Source organism: Chelonoidis abingdonii, chromosome 3 (assembly GCF_003597395.2).
Source record: "Chelonoidis abingdonii isolate Lonesome George chromosome 3, CheloAbing_2.0, whole genome shotgun sequence".
NCBI classification, from domain to species: domain Eukaryota; kingdom Metazoa; phylum Chordata; order Testudines; family Testudinidae; genus Chelonoidis; species Chelonoidis abingdonii.
Window position 1 is genome coordinate 120,058,706 of NC_133771.1, and position 17,498 is coordinate 120,076,203.

Below are 17,498 nucleotides of genomic sequence, written 5' to 3' on the forward strand. Positions count from 1 at the left end.
CAATAATTAACGTATATTGAAAAAATGAAGTGGATAAGTTATGGCAGCCCCAGGGCAGTTTGGCTTTTGACTCTGCAGGTTATGTAAACTTTTATGAAACTACTTACTCAACATCTCAATGGAAAATTTCCAGATAGGTGAGATACAGAGTTATAAACTGACACCTATTACTACTTAGGGTGAGCACTTTTCTGACCTGAACTAGCCTTAGACTGGTGCTCTGCTCCCTATACTCTTTGCACTTTCAGATGTCAGCAACCAAAGGGATTCTCCAGCTTCATCAGGAGGCTACGCAAAGCCTCAGGTGTGAAGCAAGTGGTTTTGCAATAAACAACTTTCTAAATCAAGTCAGTTTCTAACTCCAATGACTAATGGCCCCAAAACAGTTATTTGCTCCATTTGCCATGATACTAAGTTGTGAGCCAACCCCCACTCCAGCTCAGGAGCTGAGCAGAAAAAGTCTATCACAGTTCTACCCACTGGGCTTTAGTTACTTAACTCCATTACTATTATTAGGAATCCGTAACATCTGCACAGTTAACAACCAGCACATTGAGTACAAAACATACTCTTCTCCATCAAAATATATATACTATTATAAAGTAGAAAAGACGGTTACTCACCTTTGTAACTGTTGTTCTTCGAGATGTGTTGCTCATATCTATTCCAGTTAGGCGCGCACACACCTAACTGGAATGGATATGAGCAAGCACTCGAAGAAGAACCTAGGCGTTACGAACAGACTGGTCATCGACACACCTCACTTGGAACTGGCAGAATAAAATTAGGCAGCAGCAGAGACAAAAGTCCCCCCCCGCAAGTACAGTACTGCGGTAAACAAATTATTACAAAAATAAGGGGAAAGTCAATTTTTTTTGACAAGCTAAGGAAATTGTTTCAGTGCTTGTTTCATTTAAATTAAGATGGTAAAAGCTGTATATTTTTTCTGCTTGGTAAAGTTTCAAAGCTGTATTAAGTCAATGTTCAGTTGTAAACTTTTAAAAGAACAACCATAATGTTTTGTGTGTGTGTATATATATGAAACAAAATATATTATACAGACAGACATGTTATATAGACTAAACAGGCCTAAAACAGATTCAGAAGAAAAACGTATGGGTATAAAGAAAAACAGGTGGGGCACCTTGTGAGTACACATAGAAGCGCAGTTTTTCAATCAATATGGCACAATGTAAATCCAAGTTATTTTTATGGATGTGATTCAACAAACTACATGTTGTGCCTGGTCTGCATGCCACAGGAACCCAAATTCGACTTTTTGGTAAGACAACTGCTTGCATAGTAACATCATCATGTTTACACTAGAAATATCCTCCAACAAAGTTGTGTCACCACATTGCAATGCAACATGATAACACTGAGAACATGATCAGGCTATACTGTAATCTCACGACTGCACGGGCATCTCATGATTGCAGAAGAACCTAATATCTTGCAAGCTACTGTATTGCCCATCAAAATCACAATGCTCCCAGAAACATCAGAATAGGTGGCCATTCTATAACATGGAAGCCCAGAGAAAAAGACTTCTGTAAACATATTTATTGGGTAGAATGATACTCTGTGTTACTTATGTGCAAGGCTACTGCAAAACCTGGGGGAAATGACTTTCTTCTTCCCGTCTTATCTTTGTATTTTAAACATAGCTACTGTGTGTCCTGTTAACCTTCACACACATGCACTACAATTATATGTCCGGGTAAACTGTAATTTGTCTTTTCATTTATGCATGCAATCTGCATCTTGCATGCCTGATTAAAAATAAAAGGTGTAATCATACAATGATCCTGTAAGTCTTGTTTGTTGTATTGTGCACTCTTATGCAAAACTTGAGCAAACAAAAACGTAAATGCAGAAAAGTGCATTATCTGTGTCTCTTTAAATGCATTCCTTTGAGATGCTTCAGACATTATACTCCAGAACAAAGCTCCATTTTATTCTACTTCCCACCATGTGAAATTCATGCACCTCACTTCCAGTGCCACCCAAACACTGAATAAATAGGGTTTGGGCAGGGGATAGACGACACCTCCCCAAACTTGGAGCAGCATGCAGGTCTGCACCACAGCCGTTTTACAGCTAGAGGTTCAAATAAAAGGACTGGAATAGCATCTATTGCTTCTCTATGCTCCTCTAAAGGGATTCCCAGCTACTCTACTCATACATGTGTGGGTCCAGTGAACCCTGTGCTGGCCCCACTCTTAATGCCTCCCTCTGCACTGATATTTTCAGATCTGTCTGTGGAGACATTATTAGGAATATCCTTAATGAAAACAGCAGAAAGCATTTGTATCAAATAGCTTCTTTTTCATTTTACTAAACAGCTTCTATGACAATTGTGACAGAAAATTAACTAAGGGTATGTCTACACTATGGGATTATTCCGATTTTACATAAATCAGTTTTGTAAAACAGATTGTATAAAGTCGAGTGCACGCGGCCACACTAAGCACATTAATTCGGCGGTGTGCATTCATGGTCCGAGGCTTCAGTGTCGATTTCATGGAGCGTTGCACTGTGAAGGTAAGACACTATTCTTGCTCTACGTCTTCTAAGTGCTCAGATTCCCAGCGCAGGTCTCTCCCCGCCTGGAATTCTGGAGATTTGAGCTGTCCTCAGTGGCTCTTGATGGATGGCTTCAAAATCTGTCGCAGGGGGTTCTGGGTAGAATGTCCGTCATCATTCCTTGTCCTCCGGGAACGCGCGCGCACATCAATCATTCGCGCCCTTTTTCCCTGGATTGACGCCCAGTGCAGACGCATTAAGCAACGGCAGACCATGGAGCCCTGATTCACTTTTTTTCTACTCGTGTCACTATGTGTACTGGATGCCGCTGAAACGAGGCAATACTGTAGCGCGTACAACAGCAGCATTTATTTGCCTTTGGATGACAGCAGAGACAGTTATCAGTCGTTCTGTACCATCTGCTGCGCCTATTTGAGATGAATTTATCTGTCATTCTGGACATATGCTGCGTGTCATGGGTGCCCCTGGCTGAGGTCGGCCGGGGGCAACAAAAGACAAAAATGGGAAATGACTCCCGAGTCAATCCCTCCTTTATGGTATCTAAAATAGAGTCAGTCCTGCTAGAATATGGGCAAGTGTATAATAACGCAGTGTATCAGAGAACCAGAGAGGACCAGCTGCTCCGTGTCAGATCCTGCGAGAAATGAGTGAGTGCATGCCATTCACGGGGTGCCCCGCAACAACCTCCCCCTTGCTTCCTCCTCCCCACCTTCTGGGCTACCGTGGCAGTGTCCCCATTGTGTGATGAAGTAATAAAGATGCAGGAATAAGAAACATTGACTTGTTACTGAGATAAAATGAGGGGAAAGCGCCTCCAACTGCTATTAGTCCAGACAGGACATTAAGCGGTGTAGGGGGGCAGGGAGCAGCTCGCTGCTATGATAGTCCAGGCAGTCAGAATCTTTTCCTTACACATGAAAGAGGGAGCTGTGGAGCTCAGCCCACATTGCTATATGAAGACGTTACCAGCCGTTTGTACATTACTGGGAATGACGGGAGTCATTCCTTTTTATCCAGGCGGCCCCTGGCCGGCCTCACCTGAGAGGCCACGGAGGGACATCAGCAGATAGCAAGCATATTGTACTGTCTGCCACCGAGAGGGAAGAGAGCAGATATTGCTCTTTACTGCTGAGCATCGGGTCTACCAGCAGCATTCAGTAGACATAGAGGTGACATTGAAAATAAGGACAAGAAACGTTTTTTCTCTTTCATTTACCGGGGAGCGGGTTAAATTTGCGAGTATACCCTGAACCACCCGGACCAATGTGTTTTGACCCTACTAAATTGGAGTCAGCCTATAAGAATCGTCACCAAATGCTATTCGAAGAACTGCTGGGGATGTGGGATAGCTAAGGAGTCCTCCGTACCCTCCCTTTTGGCATACCATTTGATTCTGAGTATCCGTAGATCTCCGCAGACTTGCTGTGGACTCTGTATCATAGCCTGGAGAGTTTTTCAAATGCTTTGGCCATTTTCGTCTTATCTGTAACGGGCTCTGAATGAACAGATTCGTCTCCATACAGTCCGATGTATCGCAGTACTCTCCCGTTAGGTAATGCAAGGAAGCTGCTTTTTCGATTTGGGACCTGCATCGTCGACTGTCGCCTGATCATGAGGCTCCACGTCTGGGCAAACAGGAAAATGAAATCAAAGTTCGGCCGGGTCTTCCTGTCTACCTGGCATTGTATTGAGTGGCAGAATTTGTGTCCAAGAAGTAGAAGTCACAGTGGTGACTGTGGGATACCGCACTAGGAGCCAATACACATTCAGATTTGCGGCCACATCTAACCCTAATCCATATGGTAATACCGATTTAGCGCTACTCCCTCTTGTGTGGGGAGGTGAGTTCAGAAACAATTAAGAGGGAAGCCATTTTATATCGATTGAAAGGGCCTCATTGTGTGGACGAGTACAGTGTTAAATCGGTTTAACGCTGCTAAAATCGGTTTAAACGCGTAGTGTAGACCAGGCCTAAGTAGTATAAGAGGAGCACTTCAGGGATAAACACGGACTCTAAAAGACAAATTTAACCTTTTCTTCTAAAACTAAAGCATAATGCCATCTAGTGTCAAAAACTAGGCAAGAGAGGCACTACCAATTTGGCAATCTAATGCATGGCATACCACACCACAATGTGAAGACCTGGGATTCCAAAATCAGTTTGGTGGCATGGAACCTCCACACAGATTTTTCTGTTCTCATCTGGTCTCCTGAGATCCACAGGGTTTGTGGTATGGACCTGAAGCCCACTCCTCAGAGACAAAACTTTGCTCCCCCTGACAGAGTAACCAGAAAAGGACCCTTTAAGATGATCTTTGCAGAGTTTTCTTCCTCTAGAACTTCCTTCTGTGGGCTTTACCTCAGGAGGAGTGATTCTGACCCTTGCTTTAACTCTGTCTGTTCTCAGGCATAGCTCTCAGTAAAGGAGGTCTTCAGGATGGGCCTAAGATCACTAAATGACAATGATCTTCAGCACTGTGTTACCGCATGATGCAGCGAGTTCCCACTGAAATATTTTGGAATTCCATACACTGTGTCTTTCAACCTTTGGTAATTACTTAATGCTTTAGTAGATTACCATGCCCTCAAGCCTTCGGGAGACCTACTCAGTAAAGAAAAAAAAAGATGCTTGGAACCATGGTGTTAACAGGAATTTGCTATTTGCGAGTATGTGAGGTATAAATCCTCCCTACTAAGCTAGCCTTTGTGGATCTCTAAAAAACTGCTCTGTGACCTCAACAGAACTTAAGCTGACCAAGAGATCTCTCAAACTAAATTAACTGAGAACCTGGACAGTTGCATCTCTGCTGCAATACCTCATGGCGTGAAATCTGGGCCTGCAGCTCCTGTATGTTACTGGTTGCAACAGGTTTGTCTTGGATCTCACGGTGGGCACCCTCTATCATTTGCTGTAAATGCTTCATCTCTTGTTCGTATTGCTCATACTGTACCGCTGCTTCCTAGCGAGAAAAGATACAGGAGATTTACATAGAAATAAAACACTGATGGTATTCATTCGATCGATCCAGCGGGGGTCAATTTATCGCATCTAGTCTAGACGCGATAAATCAACCACCGAGCGCCCTCCCATCGACTCTGGTACTCCACCAGGAGCAAGAGGCGCACGTGCAGTCGACGGGGGCGCATCAGCTGTCGACTCACTGCAGTGAAGACACCGTGGTGAGTAGATCTAAGTATGTTGACTCCAGCTACGTTAGTCACGTAGCTGAAGTTGCATAACTTAGATCAACCTTCCCCCAGCCCCGGTGTACACCAGACCTAAGTGATGTAAAAAGCCAGCTATCTGGAAAACAAGATATGAACAGAAAGCATAACTTACAGCTGAGTAGTACAAAGTCTTTTGCTTACACACTTCAAAACTGGTTATATTCAGAAATGTGACTGGAAAAATGACATTGGGAAGCTCCACATTCCCTTTTTTTTTTTTTAAATACTTTCATATCAGATTCTCTTATTTTAAAACTCAAGTGTTTTTAAATACATACACCACTGTAAATACACTCATTTGGGACCTTAAGATAAACTTGCTTTCCTCCTATCTGCTTTACACTTTAGCTGATGTGTATTCTGAGCAAACCTAAAACAAGATATCTGTATTCTGAAGATAGTACTGCAAAGCCAATATAGCCAGCACTAGCAAAAATTTGATTTTGGCTGCAAAGTAAGTAGATAATACTACTTATAAAGGGAGTCAATATGTCAAGTGAGAACGGGCCACATAATCACACTATCAATTTCTCTTAGTTAACAGGAGAGTTGGTAGTCTAGGGGTTAAATCAGAACTGCTGGCTTTATTCCCACCTCTGCCACTATCTTACTGTGTGATTTGGCGTGTTACTTAACCTTTTTGTGTCCCAGTTCAACCACCAATAAATGGCTGTGATACTATTTACCTTCCTCCCAAGGTTGCTGTCAGAATTAAATGATTGAAATGCCCACAAAAATGATGTTTATTATGGATACAGCAACCTTTTGTCAGCTACATTTATAATCAAAGCTAATTTAATTTGAAAACATAAACTTCACTCAATAAGACTTATTGAAGAGCCATATTTTGAAAGTAATGGTGCATGGACTAGAAAAAATATTACCAAATACATTGTAGAGCTCACTATGTAAGAAATATTTTCTAGTGAGATATATTTCTGTAGACAGAAGAATTAATAGATTTTTTCTTGGCATGTAATTAATATGGAGAGTTGTTGAATAATACAGTTGCAATGTCACCATGCAAATGACCGCAGAGAACTTAGAACTGGAAAAAAATTTGAATTTACTTTGCCCATCTCCTTTCCAACGATGAATTACTCTGTACAGTATATTCAATTGTTTTTTCCAATCTGGTTTTAAATTATTGAAAAGATGTCATATTCCACCTTTGTATTGGCATGCAAAAATAATAGGTTGAGACTTCCAAAGCTGACTCATTAATTGAACTGGGAAGTGTGAGAATAAATCCCCTAGTTGGCTTTGAAAAAAAACTCAGTCACATGAGCCGCAATGCCAAAGTGTAATGATGGGATGAAGGTCAGCACTGGCAAGTAAAGCAGGAGTGCTCTCATTGAGAAGATAGTTCATTGGGGGAACATTATGAGTTGCAAGGAAGCAAATAATTTAGAAGTCTTTAGGCATCTGAGCAGTTAAGATGGGCTTTGAATGGGCAATGCCCCAACAGAAGTAAAAAAAAAAACGATAAAGAAGCCTTTTTAAAAGAGCAAATGTCAACCACTGGGACTTGCCACTGGCTGCTTCACCAAGCATGCCCACCAACAATGCAGCGTTGCCCACTCTTCACAATTTTATCACAAAACTTGTGGTATTTGTTGTTTTCTTAAAGCCCGAAGTCCTGGGGCTGTATGAGAATCTCAGCTTTCATTTTCACAAAAAAAGTTTCTGGTTCTCTTGTTTGTGAAGAAAAAGCTTAGAAACATGATCCGAGTGCATGTTAAAGGCTCTAAAACCAGAAAACAAATAAAAAGAACCCTGAATTAATAACTGGGGGAAAACCATATGCTCATGATTTTCACGATAATCTCATGATGCTTAGGTCCTGCCTCATGATATTTGAACGCTTAGGATTGGCAAAACTGCATGGCCCCAACAACATCATCAGGAAGAAACTGCTACAGGTCACCTCAGGTTCTTATCCACCATACAGTAAAGAAACCATTAACTACATTTGAAATGCAAATTTCATTTTTCAATCAAAATGGATAGGTCAGACAGTCAAATTATGCCATGGTGAGGAATGGAAGACCCAGAAGATTAACAAGAAAATACAATTTAGATTTTTGAAAATTAAAGCAATAACTGGAGAGGTTGTGCAATAACCCTTCACAAGGACATGAAATGAAAAGGGGAGTAATATTTTTTTAACAATGATTACAGACAGGGTAAAAGGCTAATTGAGTATTGAAGTTTTATTTCCGTACTTCTTTGGGAATTAATGCAGACTGAGAAAATTGTCTAATAATATGCTTAAAATTCCAACAAACATGGAGTTAAAAAATCTTTCAAATATAAGTAGTGGGCATGTTATGCTTCCAGGCAAACATTGGGCTTAAAAAAAAAAAAGAATGTGAATTATTCTGTGCCAGTATAAACCTTTCTAGTGGTATCACAATCTCTAACCCCCTACCCTCACCCACAGCTCAGTTTGCACTTGCCTGCATTATATTGCATTGCTGGATAGCCATGTGCTGCAGACGGCTGGCTTCCTCCTGAAGTCTGAGAGCAGTGTGACATATCTGCAGGCTGGTGACCACCTCTTCAGGCATCCTTAAGGCACTCTGGCAGACCTGCATGGCATGAACCTTTGGCTTCAGTGACTCCATTTCAGACAGCAAATGCTAGAAATAAAATTGTTGCCATAGTAAGTCATTCTCCCATGAATTTCAAAGACGATTCACACAGCCAGTTATTAACAAGAGTGAGTTCAACCAGCAAAATAAAAGATGAATTAGATTACCCACAGTTACATGAAGCATAACCACGGCACTCTCAGAGTGGAGTTGCTTGTTGATTTTGTGATAAATATTTTATATTCTTAATTAAACAAAATGTATTTCAGCTATTGAAGAGGAACAAAAATGATGCAATTAAAACACTTTATGAGCCCCCTTTGAAACAAACCATTGTTTATCCCTGTTCCTGGGTTTATGTCTAGACTGAAAGTAATTCTTTAAACTATTCTAGAAAATACATACAAAAATGCTTAAAAACCAAATGCAGTTTCTGAGCAACAGGCATTTGTTTAATCTTGTTTATATGTACATTTTACATGTAAAACCAAACTGGGAGCCCTTCTGAGATACAGTTACACATTTTCAGATGGGGCATGTAAAACCCATTATTTCTGCTCATAATCCTCCTTTGAAAATTTAGACAATGGCTAAAAATGATGATGTTTAAAATTAAATAAGCAACAGAATGGAACAAAATGCAGCTACATAAAGATTCTTCCCCTTGAACAAGCACCATCTGGCCTCCTTTGTTTATCTGGCCTCTCTCCAAGCATCTATTCTTCCCACATGCATGTGCCTATTTTCCATTCATATGCATGAGAACTGCATATGCACAATTACAGGGGGATGGATTAGATCTACATTCTTTTTATTGTCATTAAGGAGTTTACTGAATTCTCAGTACAAAAAAAAATGACGAATGAAGGCACGTGCAAACATATGCAGTTTGAAATTGTAAATTCAACAGACTGAAGCCTCAGTACCAAAAATTTGACAGTATGAAGTACAGACACTGGTCCCTTTTACCCTCTGTTGTGCCCCCAGGATTAAGGCAATGGAACTGTGGTGATGGGCTAGGGGAAGACCCTGAGATTTGGGGCACCCAATGTGTTATAGACTCATAGACTCACGGACTCTAAGGTCAGAAGGGACCATTATGATCATCTAATCTGACCTCCTGAACAATGAAGGCCACAGAATCTCACCCACCCACTCCTGTAACAAACCCCTAACCTATGTCTGAGTTACTGAAGTCCTCAAATTGTGGTTTGAAGACCTCAAGCTGTTGTGGGTTATTTTTCCTTTTAAGAAGGAGGGTGGATGAACTAAAGGTTAATGGCACATACCTATTTCTTCTCTCTGGCCAGCTCTGAAGGGGAAAGCGCTGCTTCTTTCCAGCGGCTGGATGCGTGGCTGCCCCTGCTCCTCCTGAGTCCTCTGCCTGGGCTCACAGGGCCGCATTCCGAAAGGGGCTTTAGAGCTGCAGGCCAGGACCCCGTGGCCCTGTTAGCCCAGGGCCCTGCAGCCCCTAAAGCTCCTGAGTTCCAGGTGGCCCTGCCTGCGCGGGGGGCGGGGGGGGTCGCTTCCCCACCTCTCGCTCTCTGCTTCCCTCCCACAATGTGGGGGAAGTGCTGGGAGGGAGGGGAGAAAGGGAGGCGGAGAAGAGGAATTTGTACAATGCTCCCTTGTAAAGTCAGCCAAACGATGTTCTAAGGGAGCATTGCACAACTTTAAACAAGTATGTTCCCTAATGGAGCAGCGACATAACTTCGAAACAATGTTAAGTGGGAGGACGTTAAGTGAGGAGTTACTGTAGTGCCTTACTCCAAGGGCAGCCCCACTGATTAGAGCTGCTCACTTTGCTTCTATGTTATCTTTGTGGCTTAACCCTTTTACCTGTCTGTGAGATAGCTGTTCTTTTAGACTCAAACGCCCAAGCTCTGGAGAGGTCAGGGTAGCTTGGGCTTGTTCCAAAGCAGCCTGTAGAATTTTCACCTCAGCTTCAAATTTCTTCATATCCTGCCAAAAATAAAATACAGGGCCAAACAAGAAAGAAATGAACGCTACAGATGTATCTGCCATTATAGTATCTACTATGTAATCCACGTACAACACCAGTTTTTTTCCCCCCAACATAAACTACAATTTTAAGTTATAGTGAGTGTCTAAAATCTTTACTCTCATTACACCCTGGGATCGGTTGGAAAAGGACATCTCCAAGACACAGATATCAGCGACAGTATCCTCTCAAACAAATTCAACCTGGACTTGATTAAAGTGATGCCATTCACTTCCATGATACTTCAGTATTCAGACCAGTGTCTGATTTGTACCATAAACAATAAAATCAGCCTTGACTTTATGAGCATTTGTGGTCTGACATGTTTTGTGCCTCAGATTTTATTTAAAAGTTCTGTATCACCTTAGTGTACTTTATTACAGAACATCTGCTACACTGTAATATATGATTGCTGCGCTCAGATCACGTGATGGGTCAAGGACTGCATTTCAGATTTAACTAGAAAAAGCAAAGCTATCTGCCATACCTTTAACTGAATTTACGTAACTTTCCCATATTTATCAATTTGTATCTTTTCTGTACAGCATCTGAAGAAATACCTTAATTGCAATGGAAAACCTTCTCCAGCACCAAGAAAGCTACATTATGATACAACAATTTCTTGTTTGACTATTGGCTTAAAAAATAAATCTTTGAGCCATTTTCTGGCCGTAAAAGTGATAGTTTTTTTTTTTTAAATTTCCAGTGGGTGTACTGAAAAACATTTCTGCCCTTTTGCACGTGCCCTTGCCGAACTGTGCAAATCCCTCATGCACATGCATTAGGTAGGGTTAACACACACATTGTGGCGTTTGCATATTAAAGCATGATACATGTGAAAGTGCACACTCTTTTGGGTACACTCATTTGGAAATGGGGACCTTACTCTACAGTTTTGCCACAATCCAACTCCCAATCAAATCAGCAGAAAGACTCCCATGGACTTCAGTAGGAGCTGGATGAGACCTTGTAGAAGGAAGATATAAGAAATGGCACAATATCAGTTCCATTTCTTTTTCTATAATAAACTCTTTATAAACCACAGATGACCTGTTCTGCTGCTGCTCCTACAAACATGACGACATAAACAGTTACTCCAGTTGTCAGCCAGTTATGAAGAGCACTTCAAGTACCTTGGCTGCATCCTGGAGATTTTGGAGCCGCAGTTTGATAATTTGCTGTAGCTCTTCCATCTGCCGCCTCAGTTCCGACACTTGCCGAGTCATCCCTTCAGTATAGTAAACGCTTGAAAGATATTCTATCTTCTCATTCATGGACTCGAGATCACCATGAATCTCTCCAGATTCCTCAAGCATGGTCTGAATGGAGGAACCATATCAGAGTTAAGTGTCACCTTTTAGGCCCCGATTCAGCAAAGCATTTAGGCATATGTTCAACTTTAAGCACACCTTTATTTAGCACAGCACTTAAAAACATACTTATTCTTAAGCATATGATTAAGTTCTACGGATTTCAATTAGACTTAAGCAAACCTTCATGTTGAGAACAAACTTCAGTGCTTTAGTTTTTAAGGCCATAAAACACTAGAATAAATTTTATCATTTCAGAAGCTGCACCTCTCCATACATCAGTTTTTTAAGAATTTCTCAATATACATTAGCATGTTGTTAGACAAAAATATAATACACACTAAGTATGGCCCTGATTCAGCCTGAACATCTGCTGGGCCTACGTGGCAGCAGAAAGATCTCAGGTGGAGCAAACAGTGTGGTGGCAGAGACAGTGGGTGTTAGCTCGGCCTAAAAAGTAAATGGCCTGCCCAGGAAGTAGGCAAACTCAGGGTGTCGTGGGGTGTGTGCTGAATCAGCATAACTCCTTAGTAGCCTATAACAGCAGGGTGGGAAACCGTCACGGATGGGAGAAACAGCATCTTCCTCAGCATCTTCCATTGGAGCTGAAAAACTTCACTAACACAGGGAACTGTAACTTGTACCTTCCTGCTCTACTGAGAATTATACACCTGGGGCCAGATTCACCAATACATTATTTTCTTCTGGTCTTGATCAGATGAAAGCACCTGCTGTTGGGTCAGATTTTATTTTCTATTGACGGATTGGGATGGTCTGATTCTCAGAATCATGTAACACTCCACTATTCCCATGTATGCACAATCCACACAGTCTCTCACACACACTCCCCATACAATCAGCACTGTTCAGGGGACATCAAAACTTGTGGATAAGCAGAGATGTGGAATATTCAGGGAGCAACTAGGAAAATGGCGACATTTCCCAAAGGATGGGTTCAGATAAGAGGTAGCTGTGATTCAGCAGGGCTTAGTAAACTGGTTTGCTGTATCATCATAACTGTTACATTTTTAAAAAATTGCACCAAAGTCATGTTTACAAAATATACAGGGGAATGCACATTTGCCAGCAGAATCAGTTAATGACACATATTTACTGTAACTCGTCAATCTGTAAAGAATTTTGGAACATTTAATATGAACGCTGCCATATGAGATCAAAGTCTCTTATTTTAGTTTACACTAGAAAAACACATCAGTGCATGTGTTACCAAATATACACAAAATGTTGCTAGACATTACTACACAATGCTAGACATCTGGATTTACCTGTCTGACCAGCTTGATTACAATAGGGACAATGAAAGTATATTTACATAAAAGGTAAACAAAGCCATCAAGCTAACAGATCATGGAGGAGACAACTTCGCAGATATGCCAGGGAACGTAGTCTACGCTCCAGGAAGGCTTCTGAGCTCTTAAAACCAAGACAATGGACTTGGAGAAATATAAGGGAAGCAAAAAGACATTTTTGTTATCCATCTCTTGGTGGACATGGGGTACAGCACTCTCTGAGCCTGTGAAAGTTGGATTCTCTATGCTGGTAGCTAGATGTAAGCAAGAAAACTGCATAGGCAAAGACTGTAACTTGCTAAAATTAAGTTTCAGTCAACAGAAAGCTTGTACTGTTTTGTTTATTACCATACCTGTCTCTCTCTCTTGCTTAGTATCATGTAAACCTCTGTTCCTTGTTAGGTTTCAGAATAGCAGCTGTATTAGTCTGTATCCGCAAAAAGTACTCCTGTTCTTGTTCCTTGTTAGTAAACTTATTCTTAATTTTACTTATTCTAAATTTCAGTGCTGTTACAACTGAATTACAGTGAGTCCTCAATTAAACTAACAGGCTGGTGTGCACTCTGTCTCTTTGGAAGCAGCAAACAATGATTTCTGTGAATGTCCAGTGAGAGGAACTGAACACTGCAGAGAGTCTTTGGGAGAACATGTTAGCTGCAAGGCAATGTTTAGACTGGCAGAGTCTCAGGGGTTTGATGGTAAAGCAGATAGATACACACAGTCTAATCCCTCACTTGTTGAGGCAGAGTGGTAACACAGTGGCTTACGGTTCTGGGTATCCTGAACAAATGGGAATTAAACTGACCCTTGAAATCTGTAGCTCATATAGTCACCTGATATGCCATAAACTGGTCACGAAGCTGGGAGGCAGAATTCCACGTGATGCTACCATGCACTAGACTCTTAGCTTTCTCGATCCATTTCAGTATGAACTCCAGCATCTCACTGTATTCTTCCAAGTGTGAAGCAGCCTGAAAATAAAAAGATCCATTTTATTAACCTGCACAGTAGGACTCTGAACATTTTTTAAAAGTGGCAAAAGTAGATCAAACTACCTATTTTTTGGTGGCGAGGGCAATTTGTAATATTTTTCAATCATTATTATTAATTACTATTATTGAATTTAGTAAAAGAATTCCACATTATGAAGATAATGTATGTATGCCTCTAACGTCTGGAGTAACTATTTTTTGAAAGTTCTTCCTAAACAAACTAGGATACATTAGGAGTATGTGGGTGGATGTGCATGCCTGACATTGTCACACATGAATGTATTCTCCCTTCTTGCTCAGCTCAAGACTCCCACTTAAGTATAGTCATTCTTATCTTTGTGCCTTATCTTAGGCTGTCCCTTATGTCTCTCTTCCCTGCCTGCAATCCCACACATCCCCCCTCTCTCTATTTAAAGCCTGCTTTCTCTGTCCAGCCTATCAATGTTAATTTCCCAAAAGAAGAAAAGTGGTATACTTATTTTAAAAACACAAAGCCAAAAACTGCACTGATTTCTGATACACCCACTTTTCTGGTTAGCAAATACATTATAACTCTGATTCTCTACTCACTTAACAGGAATAACTCTGCTGAAATCAATGGATTTGCATTGTGAGAATGGAGACAGACCCTGTGTATCTGAATTATATTGTTTGTATAAAGCACTTGGACTGTAAGCTTCTTTGGATGGGGAATAGGGTTTCTTCTATGTTTTCTACTCTGCTGAACTAAAATACCAGACAACAAACAACTCTTTCACCAAGCACTTTTTGCTAAAAGTAACACTGATTGAAAATTATTCTGACAGATATTTCCGACCTTCTTTTGGGAAAACTTTCTTGCAGAGGCAATGGAAAAGTATACCATGAAACACTATCCACTTCAAGTTCTGTAATATCTTCTCAAAGCATTTTGAAAATGGGGTTCATGACATATCAGGATTATGCATGGCAGGACCACAAAATGTCCTTCCCTCACTCTTATCTCAACTATTCAAAATACCAAACATGCCAAGATAGTACCTCAACCTCCTTCCTTGTTAAGTCCCTTTTTCTATGGCTCAATTGCTTGTACTGATCCAAATTTAGCAAAGCATGTGCTCAATTAGACTTTACACATTGAAGTCAATGGGACAAAGCATGTGCTTAAGTGCTTTGCTGAGTAGGAACAGATTGCTGAATTGGAGCCATTTTTAATAATTTTATTTCTAGACTTTTCTATTGCTGTATACAGACAATGATCACCCTTCCCCCCACCCCCCATGGTGCAGGGCATTACAACTTCCATCCAAATGAATATGAATAGAGAGCTGCACTAGCAAGATTTAACTCCAGAGGAGGAGGCAGGTACTGCACTGGGCATGCTGTCTGTTGGAAGGCAGCTTTAAAACCTGGTTAGGTCTCCACAGGAACTTTGCTGACACGTTTCCTGGCAAAGGTGCTGAATCAGCATCTATCCAAGTTAGAATTATTCCACACTTCTGACTTGGCCACACTTCATTCAGCCAGACTTACATCTGCCTAATGCCCATCCACAAGGAGTGAATTTGGCCCTGAATATGGACATATTACACATTATTCCAAGAGACAATAATGTTTTTATGTAACTACACAAAAAATAAAAGTCACTAATCAGAAATCGCCATTTTCTTGGAGCCTCTAAGAGGAAATAAATTAAATGATTTGACACCATACCTGGTTGAGTTTGGCTGCTCTGTACTCAGCCTGCCGAATGGTCTGTTGGTGTAGCCCAGTCAGTTTCCCTATCCTATTAGCCAGCTGTTTAGCCAGCTGGTTGTTCTGCTCTGCGAAATCTTGTACAGATGCGTCCAGTTCCACCAGCTTTATATTGCAGCTGTCCAATTCCTCACCTAGGATCTGGAACAGGGAGAGAGCATTTTACTTACAAAATCAGTGAGTGTAGGTTGGTTTTTAACAGCCTTTTTGTGATTTTGACACTTTCCGAAGTTTCCATAGTTTGTTCCATTTCTATTTTGGCTGCATACCAGTAATGTTTCTTTAAGCAAAAAGGCAGTAGAGCAGGATGTGTGATTATCTTTTCAATGACTGTCATTGCTGTTTCTTCCCGATGTTCCTGGACAAGATGGATAACATTCCCCCCCCCCCCCCCCGAAAACTGAGTCACTTAGTGTTACATCTACCAGTGTTGGCTGTGGTCCTATGTTTGTCCTCAAACTGAGTGGTTAACACATTGTTATCATAATGCATGTTTGGGTTGGTCATATGGAGTATGGATTGTTTTTTTGTTTTTTTTTTAAACAAAGAAACCTTTTCTGAAAAATTCAGAATGTGTCATTAAATATCAGAATGTCCAGACTATTTTGTTTTTTCTTCTATTAGTACCATCAGTTTGTGCTGTGCACCTGACAATTTGTTCTTGTTACTGGAGGAGTTTGGACAACATTTCAGTAGGAAAAAAAAAAGACTTAATCAACAGAATCTCCTAGGTAGAAATAGACGTCATTGTGTATAATGGTGTGGTGTGATGAAGATATTATATGAGTTTGGGAGGAATCTACCACAACAGGAAAAGCCATGAATTATGCAGTTCAACTTAAATGAGTGACAATAAAACTTTCTAACATACCAGACCTTAACGTATTTTGTCCTGTGTGGATGTATTTAAAAACATATTGGAAATGTTTTATATATAGTGGCAAAGAATCCTGTGCTGCTTTTACAAATCCAGACTAACATGGCTACCCCTCTGATACATATATATATAGTGTTTTATGTACCCCACCACATGCAAAGGCAGGTGCCCTAGTTATCTATGATTCTTATTGCACAAATCTGTGAAGGAGTGAAGAAATGTTAACTTTTCTACATAGAATAGCTTTCTTTAAAAAAAAAAAAAAAAAAAAAGCTTGTTTAGAGCTTTTCTTTACACAGTGACATATGACATCTTGGAATCATTCAGGGCTGCAAGAATATTACATGTATTACGCTGGAAATCACTCATTTCTGGTGGCACAAAGTTCAAACAAAAAAAGTTCAAGGTGCACTTTACAATTATTATTACACAAATCAAACAAAAAGAAAATCTGGTCCAGAACTGAACATTGTCCATGATGCATCTCAGAACAGTTTTATCGTGGGGGAAATTCTAGTTTAGATTGCTTTTCTATGATGGAGGAGAGTCTGGGAGGAAAGGAAACATTTCTCTAGCAGGTTAATCTTTATTTTTAATAAGATCTGTTTCAAGCTATTCAGAGATGTGGAATATTCTGGAAATGATGGATTAGAGTGCAAATGGAATGGGTAAAGGTTCATGGTAAATCAGCATCACGAAAGTGACACAGCTAATCAATCTATCCATAGATATACCTATATAGATATACATCTACCTATTGCAACACACACACTATTGTACTGTAGGGTGAATATGTTCATCTCTATATTGTAGTACTGAAAGCAGCAGAATTTATATTGATTAAAGTTCCAATTTTTAAAAATGGAGCAATGAGAAATAATTTGACATATTCAAAACTAATTTG

The 17,498-nt window shown here is 40.5% G+C and overlaps 1 protein-coding gene across 10 annotated transcripts in view; it reads right to left on the reverse strand.

The window, feature by feature from the left end:
• Positions 1-17,498, reverse strand: part of SYNE1 (spectrin repeat containing nuclear envelope protein 1) — a 498,327-nt gene that overhangs the window by 171,910 nt on the left and 308,919 nt on the right. For all 10 annotated transcript variants that reach the window (XM_075064060.1, XM_075064059.1, XM_075064058.1 and 7 more), the window contains exons 83-88: positions 15,676-15,858; positions 13,825-13,962; positions 11,505-11,690; positions 10,209-10,331; positions 8,231-8,417; positions 5,364-5,503 (exon numbers count right to left, since the gene is read on the reverse strand). In XM_075064060.1, coding sequence (XP_074920161.1) covers positions 5,364-5,503; positions 8,231-8,417; positions 10,209-10,331; positions 11,505-11,690; positions 13,825-13,962; positions 15,676-15,858 — 957 coding nt within the window. The remainder of the gene's footprint in view (positions 1-5,363; positions 5,504-8,230; positions 8,418-10,208; positions 10,332-11,504; positions 11,691-13,824; positions 13,963-15,675; positions 15,859-17,498) is intronic.